Source organism: Salvia hispanica, chromosome 2 (assembly GCF_023119035.1).
Source record: "Salvia hispanica cultivar TCC Black 2014 chromosome 2, UniMelb_Shisp_WGS_1.0, whole genome shotgun sequence".
NCBI classification, from domain to species: Eukaryota; Viridiplantae; Streptophyta; class Magnoliopsida; order Lamiales; family Lamiaceae; genus Salvia; species Salvia hispanica.
In genome coordinates this window covers 16,211,134-16,224,141 of record NC_062966.1, presented here as the reverse complement: position 1 = coordinate 16,224,141, position 13,008 = coordinate 16,211,134, and the positions used below count along the sequence as shown (strand labels likewise).

General features: G+C 38.5%; 3 protein-coding genes across 3 annotated transcripts; 1 reads left to right on the top strand and 2 right to left on the bottom strand.

Annotated features, from left to right (window-relative positions):
- Window positions 1–2,203: 2,203 nt before the first annotated feature.
- LOC125204588 (putative GEM-like protein 8) lies at window positions 2,204–3,600 on the bottom strand. Its single transcript, XM_048103279.1, has 4 exons — window positions 3,197–3,600; window positions 3,023–3,103; window positions 2,667–2,941; window positions 2,204–2,584 (listed from the first exon to the last, which is right to left on the bottom strand). The coding sequence occupies exons 1-4, from the start codon at window positions 3,387–3,389 to the stop codon at window positions 2,408–2,410; spliced, it is 726 nt and encodes a 241-aa protein (XP_047959236.1). The 5' UTR covers window positions 3,390–3,600; the 3' UTR covers window positions 2,204–2,407.
- Window positions 3,601–6,456: 2,856 nt separating this feature from the next.
- LOC125203290 (transcription factor SRM1-like) lies at window positions 6,457–8,747 on the bottom strand. The gene is made up of 2 exons (XM_048101602.1): window positions 7,959–8,747; window positions 6,457–7,191 (listed from the first exon to the last, which is right to left on the bottom strand). The coding sequence occupies exons 1-2, from the start codon at window positions 8,327–8,329 to the stop codon at window positions 6,738–6,740; spliced, it is 825 nt and encodes a 274-aa protein (XP_047957559.1). The 5' UTR covers window positions 8,330–8,747; the 3' UTR covers window positions 6,457–6,737.
- Window positions 8,748–11,349: 2,602 nt separating this feature from the next.
- Window positions 11,350–12,021, top strand: LOC125206366. Its single transcript, XM_048105632.1, has one exon. It carries the CDS (start codon window positions 11,350–11,352, stop codon window positions 12,019–12,021), a length of 672 nt encoding a protein of 223 aa, XP_047961589.1.
- Window positions 12,022–13,008: the final 987 nt, after the last annotated feature.

Genomic DNA, 13,008 nt, shown 5'->3' with positions numbered 1-13,008 from the left:
TCCTCGAGGCCGTAGCTGTTTATCGGATGTGGATTTGACATGCGTATTTTGGGGTAGACGGATCGAACAACGACCTCAACGTCCCCGACTCGTCGCCCCTTTTCAACGAGCGGTGCCGGGACGTCGGACCGACCATCGGTTTTGTCGCCAACGGCAACCGGCATGATATGGGCTACTACTTGGCGGATGGGATATACCATAGGTGGCCCGTCTTTGTGAAGACGATCAAGCATGCGCAAATGAGGGACGGGAAGGCCTACTTTGCGGAACGGCGGGAGTCGGCACGCAAGGACGTGGAGCGCGCATTTGGTGTGCTCTAGTCTCGATGGGCGGCAATTAGGGCTCCAACGCGTTTGTGGCATCTCGACTGCATTGCTTCTATAATGTACGCCTGTATTATCATGCACAACATGATAGTCGAAGATGAAGGTGTACAACTGACTAGTTGGGCCAATGACGATGAAGTCGGTCCAAGCCACGACGTGGCCACCCCCAACGTACGAAGGGGGGTACCTCACGATGAAATCGACCGCCTCCACACATGCCGACATGCGCCATGTGGATGCTCATATTCAACTCCAAAAGGATTTAATTGAAGAGTTGTTTAATTTTTTGTTGAGTGGAAGAACCGTCCCGCTGCCTGGAAGGGGTTCTACACCACCGGTTACAAGGGAAAGAATAGGGCGTCGGTCCGGCCATCAATGGGCTACTACTTGGCGGATGAGATATACCCTAGGTGGCCCATCTTTGTGAAAACGATCAGATGCTCAAATGAGGACAGGCCTACTTTGCGGAACGACAGGAGTCGGCGCGCAAGGACGTGGAACGCGCATTTGGTGTGCTCCAGTCCCGATGGGCGACAATTAGGGGTCCAACGCGTTTGTGGCATGTCGACTCATTGCTTCTATAATGTACGCATGTATTATCATGCACAACATGATAGTCGAAGATGAAGGTGTACAACTGACTAGTTGGGCCAATGACGATGAAGCCGGTCCAAGCCACGGCGTGGCCACCCCCAACGTACGAAGGGGGTACCTCACGATGAAATCGGTCGCCTCCAGGCACATGCTGACATGCGCCATGTGGATGCTCATATTCAACTCCAAAAGGATTTAATTGAAGAGTTGTGGGCGTGGAGGACTGCACGACGATAGTCTTTTTGTTTTATGTATTTTTTTTATTTTGTATTTTTTTTAATTAATGTACTTTTTTTATTTTAATGAAATTAATGAATTTTCCCATATATGTGTCATAAATTTTATTCCGTATTTTGTGTTTAATTCCGTAAATTTAGTTGTTTTTTAATTTGGATTGTTGTGGCTAGCCTATTGCTTGTCCAGTTGCTTGTCCTGATGATGTGGCAGGAGGAATTTTAGTGCTGATGATGTGGCAGGAGGAGTTTGTGGCTGGCCTATGGCTAGCCTAAAGCCACTGTGGATGCTCTCATAAAAAAGAGTAGTTTACTTCTATTAGTATTTTTTTTCTATAATGAGACGAGCATCAATTTTCACTAACAATACTTCAATTGCTTATCCTTTTTAAAATAGTAGTAGTATCTATTTTTATGGGACGAATAAAGTAAGATATTTTAGGTAAAAAAGAAATTATTGGCTCAACAACAATATATGACATTCTTGATACAATTGAATTGAAGGGTATTTATGCTTCCATTCTATTCAGTTTTCCTTAGGAACTACTCCATTTAGCCAAGGAGTAACCATCCCATTATCCCTTTTTGTTATTTTACATTTTAACAAATTTCTACAACATATTACTATTTTATATTATAGTAATTAAATTCAATACCATCTCAATTTTATGATTTAAAGAAAACTATTTTTTTTTAAATTGTACTACACACTGCACACGCAGTAGATGATTCTAAGCTGAGTTTGTTGATGTTGGATGCTGCTTTTCAGGGGTTGGGAAATGGGAATAGATGATTCTAAGTTGAGTTTGAGGATTGTGAGGTTAAGTAATGACAGTAGATGGAATCCGGAAGCTTTTAAAGTCTTGTGAAGCTCTTGAATATATTGATGTAACTGAAGTAAGATGGTACGAGGCTGGATTGCAGTTTCCAGTAGGATGTAAGGTTAATTTTTGTGGGATATTTACTAAATGTCCTGCGACTTCTTTGATCTTGATCAGAGTGGCTGAGTACTGGAAACAAGTATATTAATTACAATTGCTACCCTTGATCTTTTGATCTTTCACAAGAAGTGAATTTGATCATTGCTAGTACTAGATTATATCTTTTCACAAATTGTACAGGATAGAGAGTATAGCCCTGATTAGCATCTACACTACACATCCTAAGATGAGGGATAGAAACAAGAAACAAGAAACAAGAAACAACAAATACTAGTACTAGGTTAAAACCAAAAAGATCATTGTGTCTCAACTCTCATCTTGCTTGGTGGATTACTTGTTGGAGATACTTTAATGTTCTCTGATGGTTGAGAAATCCCATGAACCAGAAATCAAAATTGTCCCCTGTCACCAGATGCACATACTTCTCTGCTGGTTTCTTCGCGTTCTCACTTTCATGTGCTCTCTTTAGCTTCCTCAGGGGGATCATCACCTGCATGTATATATACTTTTATTTTTGGCTGAAATATAAATGTATTTGAGTTTGAAACACTGAAGCGAAGCGATGATCTTACCTTGTAATGTGCTCTTAGCAGCTTTCCATTTGAGGATGAGACTCTGATGGATCTCTCACTGCAGAAGGCGACTCTTTCAGTTGAAACAAAGAGGAGTCCTGCTATTGGCCCGGCTGTCGTTGATAGATAGCATTGAGAAGCCTTCAACAGTTTCTCATCATCTGTTACATTGAATTTCTGCTTGAATACTTTCTCGACTCCTCCCACCTGCAGGATCCTCGCGCCTAAACTCAGTTTTCCTTTAACCGTTTCACTCAATTTCGGCCCTAGTCTCACTGCAGGAATCATCAACATTTGTATATCAGGAAAAATTGAAGATGTGATCATAGATTCTGTTACATTCACTGAGTGTATACCATGCTCTCTGATTCCTTGTGCAATGACATCCATGGCTTTGCTGAGCTTGATCATCTTAGCAATCACTGAATTTCCTCTATCTGCAATATCATCAAGGTTGTAAAGGTCAGATTCAGATAAACAGTTTTCATTTTGTTCTTCAATATCAGAGTGATCAAGAACGAATCGCTCACCAGTTCGTATCTTGGAATAATGATTGGCCGGAGAAGGCAGCAGTTGGTATTGTGCAGCAGGATCAGGTAAAAGTTCTTTCAAACTGTCCTTATACGCGAATGCGTACTTTGATGAGCTGATCGGAGCCCCAAAAGCATGTTCCTTTAGCATGCTCGTCTTCCCAAACCTCGCTCTGATATGTTTCACTTCCATTGCTCGCAGATGCTTTAGAATGTTCGTCTCTCCCTTGCCCGAAACTTGCTCTGGTACGATACGAGCATGCCTTCGAGGCAATATATAAGGGAAGAAGAGCAGTGGTTTAATCTCAACTTTTTAGCTCCATGAGTCAGCTTTGTGTCACCAAATGTGCAAGGTGGGAAGATATGAGCCTTTTTTCATTTTTTTGACAAAGTTGGTTTCTCTGATTGCTTCTTTAAAGTGATTAGATAATATTGAAAAATATTCATTTTTGGGTTCTACCTTTCAATATAAAGGGGCTGATGTATTCATGGACCAAAGCAAAGCTCTGAAATTGACATATATGTGATGAGTAGAGGCCTAAAGAAAAAGGTGCATAGCAAGTTAGGAATGAGCTGTTTTACAATTTAGAAGAGAGACCAAACATGTTGCAAGTTTTTGGAAATGTGTGTGTAAGCAACACCTTTTGAGCTGGCTTAGCCCCTTTCTGATGCAACCATCCCACCATCTTCAAATTTTAATGCACCCACCAAAATTAGGGTTGTCCAATTTGCTACCAAAATCAATCTTGCAAAAGAATCTTGATAAGATTTTGAGTGCTTTGTTTTTTTGGTTCAAGATCCATGTTCAAGAAATTATGTAAAGTGTAATAATAGACTTGGTAACAAATGACCGAGTTTTAGTCCGAAATGTGTAAAGTACGAGAGTGACAAAGCAAAAGACTGATTGAATTATTATTAGTGGAGAATGATTTTCATCTTATATAGAAATAAACTTACCATTATCATGAATAGAAGGTGATTAATATTTATGGACGAATTAAAATAGAAAGACTTGGTTGCGAAAGAAAGAATACTAAATTTATTTTTATGAGTATAAACTTTTAATAAGCTTGATATGGTGATTATTAATCTATGGGGTTCAATGTTTTTTTTAATATATTGAGAATTGACTTGCGAAGTATTGTTGATTTAAATATAATGAGGAATCTCTGGACCTGATTACCATAAAAATCAGACAAACTCCTAAAAGTTGGTAAAATCTATTTTATTCGATTTCTCTGAAACTGAGGTAATGAAAGTGCAAAATGAAATTTGAGAATGATGAATAAATTAAAGTTAATGGTTTGAAATTGATATGTTAGTTGTTCAATTTAACACTACTAAATATATTTGAATACGAAAAAAAAATAAAATCGTAATTACTTTCGGCTGCATAGCAACGTCCAAACCATGCAAAAAGTAAAATGATGATGAGCATGTGATATGTTAGATGACTCATAGACATGGAATTAGGTATATATATGTTTTTTATACTTACATCAAAGAGTGATAAATTTAGTTGGACCAGAAAAAGTTAGTTAGTTGGGGTAAGCAAATATGGAATAACTAATAAAATAAAAATAAGATAATAATTTAAATTGTTGCTTAACATGTAAGTCACACACTGAGAAACACCATGCATGACAAAAGGAAAATAGTGGCAATTTTTTTTTTACTTTTTAAAAATAATCAGTAGGCCATTACATCAGCATTCTTTTAAGTGCATCTTTTTTAATCTAGAAAAAGTTTACATGTTTATATACCCTTTTAAATAATTCATTCAGAATCAAATCTTGGCATGTGCATGACTTAAGTTGTTAGTATTTTATTAATCTTGGCATGTTTATATTTGTATTTTTCGGAAACAATAACAATGATTTTTATTAACATGTTTTTTCCACACCAAGAATTAAATCAGTGGCGGATCTAGGGGGCAAGAGGGGGCGGTCGCCCCCTCCGCGCGACTATTTTCCCCTTATCGGGATGTAAAACTACCATGTCCGCCTCCTCCGCTTGCCTCCGGCGTTGTCCCGAACAACGAAAAAAATAGCCATATTCGCACTAAATCAAGCTACTACTATATATTCCGCCTCCTCCGTTTTCGGATCCTGGATCCGCCACTGAATTAAATAATGCACTATGCGATCGCATGATATATAAGCTCAGGCTGTATCTTGTAAAATAGAAAACAAAAGTGGTATTTATTGGAATGATATGTTATTTGAATATTTTTTATTTACTTTATTTTTGTTAATGTTAATAGCATTAATTTACTTTGTTCACAGTTTGTCCAAAGTTGTGTTGTCCAGTAAAAAAGACATTGTAAGTTTTCCTAACCGATTTGGCAGCGATATTTTTATTGAGATTAAATTATTTATTTGGGCTTGGGCTTTTAATTAGGTGCATTAACTTACATTAAAATTTTAGAACATTTTGGGGTCAATATTGATTGCTCAAAATATCATGAATAGTAACACGACTTTAGTATTTTTTGTAGCAATGTTCAGATAGATGCTTTAACACGACTTTAGTATTCTCACTCACTTTCTTTGTGTTTGTGTTTTAAGTATTCTAAAAAGAATAATTTTGGAAAATGTGTATACTAAGTTACACATAACAAAGATGTTTATCTTCACCATAGTGTGATTGAGATTTCAAAGAAGAAGTAAAATAGTAGCAACTAAATAAAAGTAGATGTTCAAGGATTGTGACTGTTTATATTTTTATAGAGGTCTATTCAAACGATGTAGATTCTCTACATAAGATATAGATGGAAATGAATGGTGTAGATTCATAATAAATGGTGGGCGCTGTTGTAGATTTTTATATGATGTAGATTACAATAAATTATATTAATGGTGGCGATTCAATGATGTAGACGACCGGACCTGACCAGACCCTTCAGTCCTACAACTCCAATTATTATTTTTGATTCTCCATAATAAAATGACAACGAATAACAATAATAATAATAATTATTATTATTATTAGGAGTTGGTGCAAAAGTATTGGACTTGTATGTCATTCTTTTTTTGGTTATTCATATCTTGTCTCATAGTACTATCCAATAAATGAATATCGTGACATTGGATGTCATAGGACCAATTTATAGGCATTTACCTACCTAAATTATCTATAAAAAAATTCCTAGAAATATAATTCCAAGAATTTAATAGTAAGTACTAATTTTTTATCTGTTTATTAACTAGAAATGGTACCTGAGAAACAAGAAGGAGATGAAGAGTTAACCAATTCCACCATTAAAAACGAAGTCTCATTCTTCCTCATATTAATATAAATCTCTGCTACAGCTAATTAATGCTTAAAATTTCTGAAGTCTCAGTATAACCATATTATCCTAATCACCTATACAGATCTTTTTTCCCACATTAATAAGCAAAAATAATATCAAAATGATGCTCTAAATGGAAAATTTATTACTCCTCAAGTGGAAATAAATCACTAATCAGTCCATATGATTCATCACCAATGGATGATGAGAATGATCACCTGTGAACCAACCAATGGATGATGAGAATGATCACCTGTGAACCGAGGCGTGGTACGCCATCGGGGCGCCAGGCACCATCGGGACAGGTGTCCCCACGCCATAGGCCATGTGTGGTGGTGGAGGGAGGCTCACTGGCGTCCCGACTGCTGAGACAACGCCTATGGGTTGCCCCATGGTTGGCGCGCCATACATGGTCACTCCATGAGCTGCTGCACCACCCACCACCTGCTTTCCGGGTTTAACAGGTGGGACTCCGTTGGCCTGGCCGGTGATTGGAGCTTGGGGCACGGACACGTCCCCATTGGCAACGCTGGTGATGTCGTGGATGCTGGAACGCCTCCTGTCCTTGTTCATGGAGTTGAGGCGGATGAAGTACTTCTGAGCGTGGCTGGCCACCTGCGTGGGGGTCCTCGTCACCACAAAGTTACGAGAAATGCTCCTCCAGTCACCCTTTCCGTATTTGTCCAAACCAAGGAGGAACAATCTGTTGGGAGAGGTCATGAAAATGACACCATCAGTCAACTATCACATCCATGTTTTCCTCACTATTTGCCTAAATGTAGCTGGTGTCGAGTTTTCAGAACGTGTAACAGAGGAGATCAACGGAGAGAAATGAGCACTCAGTTTCCACACAAGAGCTACTCAACAACTAAGTACTACAAATCAACAGCAGAAATTTCCTGACTGCTTAACATGGTGATTGAATGAAAAGGAGTGTTTTGGTGAGATGATGCAGAAATAGCAACTATTGCAGTTGGGAATGTTCAATCTCCTCATAGAGCAAAGATATATACAAGGAAAATAATCATAAAAATAGAGACTTTGTGTTGGAATTGGACAAGCAGTCACAGAATACCAGTTTTCATGAATCAAACAACAAACTATCTCAATATCAGTAGATTTGGAACACTGCTTTTAACTTTGCAAAGAAGAATGAAAGGCAGAACTGTGGATAGAGAGAAAGAAATCAATGAAACTGAACTCAAAGCAACAACCTAGGCATTAGGGCTGCTAATAACAACTTATATCAAAATACAGATAGAGATATAGTTAGTTATAGCAAAATCAGTAACAAAAAATCATCACTGGCTCAGATTAGAGATGTAAGTAGCATTCAAATCAATGAAATTTGCTATAATCTGCATTCATCACTGGCCTGGTTTCTTTCATCCTCTACACAGTTCCAGTTAAAAACAAATTATGTGATAGTGGCATTAAATTGGTCAAAACTGAGGAACAATGGAAGTTTACCTATGTTCATCCTCTGTCCAAGCAATCCCCTTACGGCGTTCCTGATCGGAGCGGGATGACTTGGCATCGCAGTTTAAATGGCCAAAACTGCCGCCTTTTTTAGCAGGCACATCATCACCAGCAAGGCTGGATGACCCATCTGAGGAAGGATTGTAGCTAGGAACCTCAACAAAACCGGATTCTATGCGGCTAACATCTTCCACTAGGAGCTCATAGTGCTGCTTAATCTCCTCCACTGATTTCCCAGAAACGTCAGCTGCAATTTTCTCCCATCTGTCTGAAGAATTCTCAGGATAAGCAGCTATTGCCTTCTCAAACTGCATATCCTGCTCCCTACTCCACAGAGAGCTACTTGTATCAACAGCAGGCATCTATCTAGGATTGTTAGAATTTCAGTTCTTGTTCTTGAAAAGATTGTTTTTTTCACACCCCTCAGCAGAACTATTCCCACTCCCACCAACAACTCAACAAGGCAATCAAGAAATAAATAAGCTAAATCTTGGAATTGGGATCTAGCCAATCTATTGCAATCAAGGACAGAGGAGGGGGAAAGTGGTGGTGGAGTGAATGATGAATGAGTGAAATTTGCTTGGCAAATTCAAGAACTGGACTGTGTGTGTGAAATGGTGAGCCCCTATTGATGAGAAAAAGGCAATATTGGTTAGGAGAGCATGAGAAATATCTGAAAATCATAAAAACGAAAGCATTTACTTACTAGTAAAAAAAGGAATTGCAATTATGGAACAGAAAAAGATGGAGACTTTTTAATTGGTGAGTGTATATTGAGTAGTGAGAGTAATTAGAGGTGTGTAAAGTGTGAAAGAGACCACCTTGGTACCAAACAAGAAACCCCAGAAGTGTAGAATGGATAAAAACAGCACTCAAATTGCCATCACTCATCCCTACAAATTACCAATGGCCAAGCACCCCATATTTTGATAGCTCCTCTTTTCACTGCACAGGCCCACTGCCAAATACTATCAATTCTACTACACTAAACTTTTACAGTTCAACCTCTCTCTCTCTTCGGGGAAAGCCCTCTTTTTTTGGGAGAGCAACATACATAAAGACCAAAACTTTCTACACATTTAGAGTTGAAGAATGTAGAAGTCAGAAAAACCCTTTCAGCATTTTGCAATAACAAAGAGAGAAAAAAGATGAAGAGGTCCAAACTCAGTGATTCTCATTTCCTACCAACACCCATTTCAATAACACATGACAAAGACAGGAAGAAGCGTACAAATCTGTCAAAAATGTATCCATACTCGAAAGAATCACAACCTTTTCAACTGATATTTACTTTATAACCATCTTTTGACAGTTTACCAAAAGCTTGCACACAACAGAATACTAAGAATTAATGGATAATTAAAGGGCTTTAATCTCAAACTGGATTTCGTTGTTTCAAGAATAAGTTTTTCAGCCATAAAATAAAACATAGAGATGGTATTGGCAGTCAATTATTTGTTATGAAGAAGGCCAATGAAAGATCATTAAATAATTTAAAAATCCAATCTTCTTAGAGGGTTCTTTTTTAAAAATCCAATCTTCTTAGAGAGTAGGGAAGAACGTTCAATCTAATTTTGGAAAGTCGTTAAAAACGCATTTTATTTAGACTATTTTACTTTTGTTTGTTTTATTAACGCGGATGATAAGCTACATATCTTACGTGGGCTTTTTATGTGGCCACCACTCTCGTTTGACATATATTTAGCGTTGTTCATTTCGATTTATCTATTTAGTTTGATTCTAATACATTAAAAATTGTTATTGCAATTTTTAATTTCACAAAATCCATAAAAATCAAAGCTTGATTTATTATTTAATTCGTTTATTTGAAATTATAGAGAAATCGAGCAAATCGAGCTTTGATTTTATGAATTCTATAAAATTAAAAATTGTAATAACATATTTTAATTTATTAGAATCAAACCAAATAGATAAATAGAAATGAACAACAATAAATATGTGTCAAACGAGAGTGCTGCTCACATAAGGAGCCCGTAATAGAGGTAGCATATCATTTCTCTTTGATTAGTAGTACTCCACTAGTAATTAATCATAGAGAAAAACGCATCTAGATAAATTTAAAAGCAATAAATGAACCGCTTGATTTATTGTGAAAAATAATGAAACCATTTCATGGTATGACATAAAGCTGTTTGGTGGTAGACGTCATAATTAACAAGTACAACGTTAAAGAATCAAACCATTTAATGATTAATCAAACAATATAATAAATTAAATTAGTATATATTTTACTGGAGTAGTAGTACTATTTAGTTACTATCGTACTAGTACAATTTTCTAATTTTATTAGTAATTCATGATTGTCCATATTAGTGTATTTAAAAATTTAGAGACTGAAAAAGTTACTTTAGGAGGCAGAAATATATTATCCCAATAATAATGAAGCCTTCATTAAATGCACGAGTCATATTGCAGAGATGCGAAAATGGAAATAAAAAGAAAAGGTTGGGGTTACATGAAATTTCGGGATGGCATTGATTGGATATCCAAAAAAATCAAACCGCCCAAAAAAGGAAACATTACACACTCTCCTTCCGTCAACAAAAGGTTTGATAGTTTTTAGCACTCTTCATTTCCTAAAATTTATAAGCATATCACATTATCCTTTAAATCATTTGATTAATACTGTTTAATATATAAAAATATAACTAATATTTCCCTAATATTTTGAATTCATATTTTCTAAAGTTTATCTTGAAAATATAAATAAGAGAGCATATTATATTAGAGAGAGAGAAAGGGAGGGTTGTGTGGGTGCAAAAACTAGTGGGGTAGTGGAGCAGAGGGTGTTCATTTTGATTGAGAAAATACACAAAGGGAAGTGGGGCCCACCAAGTAGGAAGTAGCGAATCAAAACACGCTCTCCATCTTCAAATAAATGAATAATTTGAATTTCAGTTTCATTACCGAATGAATTAAACCATTAATATGAAACATTATAATTTGGTGAAGTTCATGGATTTATGACACAACGATAAACATGGAGTACGTGTATATGAAATTCATAATTACTTCCTTCGCCCGTGAATAGGAGTCCCATTTTTCCATTTTAGTCCGTCCACAAATAGGAATCCTGATTCACTCTTACTATAAGAGTATCCACAGTGGGAGGGCCGCGGCCCTTGGCCCGGAGGCGGTCCAGGCGCGAGGTGGACGAGAGAGGGCCGAGCTCTCGGCCAGGCCGAGGCTCTTGGGCGCGCGACTCGGCCCACCACTGTAGGGGCCTAGAGCCGCGGTCCTTGGCCTCCGAATTTATTTATTTTTTTTAATTTTTTTTTATATATTCATCATTTCTCCTCCATTTTTTTTACCCCAAACCAAACTCCACTCTTTCCAATTGATTTCAATTTAGTTTCAAAACATGGATTCCGACAATGAAAATTTTCAACGAGCGATCGATGAGGAGTTCGAAGAACTCATTGCAGCGGTGCAAGCTGAAGCGGACGAGGAGGAGGAGGCGGCGGCGGTCCCTCGGCCGATCTACCGTCGGCGGTATATCAACCGTGACCATGCCGGAGCCAACCAGCGGTTGCTGGAAGACTACTTCGGCGATAACCCCCGTTATCCGCCGAACATTTTTCGTCGGCGATTCAGAATGTCGCAACGACTCTTCATCCACATTGCGTATTGTTTGTCTCAGCGGTACAGATGCTTCACCTTGCGTCATGATGCCACCGGTCGACCCGGATTGTTGACATATCAAAAGTGCACGGTGGCAATTAGGCAGCTTGCCTATGCCAGGCCTGCTGACATGTTCGACGAATATTTGCAGATGGGCGAAACGACTGCCCTTAAGACGCTGAGTCAGTTTTGCAAGGGTATCAAAGAAATCTTCAAAGGGGAGTATCTACGGAAACCAACGGTCGAGGAATGCAGGCCCGGCCCGATAAATATGCACGGGACGAGTGCATCATTTTTCGGGCATGATGGGAAACATCGATTGCATGCACCGGGAGTGGAGGAATTGCCCGGTGGCTTGGAAGGGGCAATTCGCTTCTGGTTTCAAAGGGCGACATCCCACGATGATCCTTGAAGCCGTTCTTTGACTATCGCTTGCGAATCGGCATGCGTATTTTGGTGTCGCGGGGTTGAACAACGACATCAACATTCTACAATCATCGCATCCCTTCAATGATGAGTCCCGGGGTGAGGGTCCGCAGGTCAGCTTCGTGGCCAATGGCACGCAGTACAACAGGGCATACAATTTGGCCAATGGAATATATCCTCGTTGGCCCGTGTTTGTCAAGACGATTCGACAACCAGTTGGGCCGAAGCAGACCTATTTTGTAAAAAAACAAGAGGGTGCTAGGAAGGATGTTGAGCGGGCTTTTGGAGTCCTCCAAGCTCGATGGGCCATTATACGGTGTCCAGTTCGACTATGGCACGAAAATGATGTCGCAGACATCATGACTGCGTGTATCATATTGCACAATATGATAATTGATGATGAAGGCTTTGTTACAGAGCGCTGGGCACCGGAAGATGGTGCTAGCACAAGTCACGGTATTGCAACCCCTCCCCTGCAGATGGGTGTACTGTTGGAACCAGCAGCAGAAGCGGGCACATAAATTAATCACATAAAAGTTAGATCTATTTAGCAGATTATTTAGACAAAAGCTATTCGCGTAATTATCACATGTATCATGCTCATAACTTGAATTAATCATGCTTTAAGAATATTTGAAACCTAAAACATGCTTTTCTACGGAGCAGAAAATACCTAATTAATTCTCCAAAGAATTGAAGATGGCTAGCTTCTTCTCCACGTGATGCTTTGAGTACTAAACCACAAATCTTCTCTCTGGTACCCGAAGCTGTATCCCAATATCGGTGTGGGCTGATCTTATTAGAATACTAGGACTTAAATAAAGCAGACAACAGAAGAAATCCTTTTTGGAATAGGAGAGGAATTCGAAAATCTCCTCAGCTGGGGAGGGGAATTTTCGAAAATTACAATGATGAAAAATTGTGTTTTTTTCTGTCTCCTTTATTCTCCTATTTATATTAAGTTCCTATTGGG

Coding starts and splice junctions, on each gene's coding strand:
- LOC125204588 (XM_048103279.1), bottom strand. CDS start 3,389: ATGGAAGTGAAACATATCAGAGCGAGGTTTGGGAAGACGAGCATGCTA. Junction 2,942..3,022: donor ACAAGGAATCAGAGAGCATG/GTATACACTCAG, acceptor TGATTCCTGCAG/TGAGACTAGGGCCGAAATTG. Junction 2,585..2,666: donor TGCTAAGAGCACATTACAAG/GTAAGATCATCG, acceptor ATATACATGCAG/GTGATGATCCCCCTGAGGAA.
- LOC125203290 (XM_048101602.1), bottom strand. CDS start 8,329: ATGCCTGCTGTTGATACAAGTAGCTCTCTGTGGAGTAGGGAGCAGGAT. Junction 7,192..7,958: donor TGGACAGAGGATGAACATAG/GTAAACTTCCAT, acceptor CTCTCCCAACAG/ATTGTTCCTCCTTGGTTTGG.
- LOC125206366 (XM_048105632.1), top strand. CDS start 11,350: ATGGATTCCGACAATGAAAATTTTCAACGAGCGATCGATGAGGAGTTC.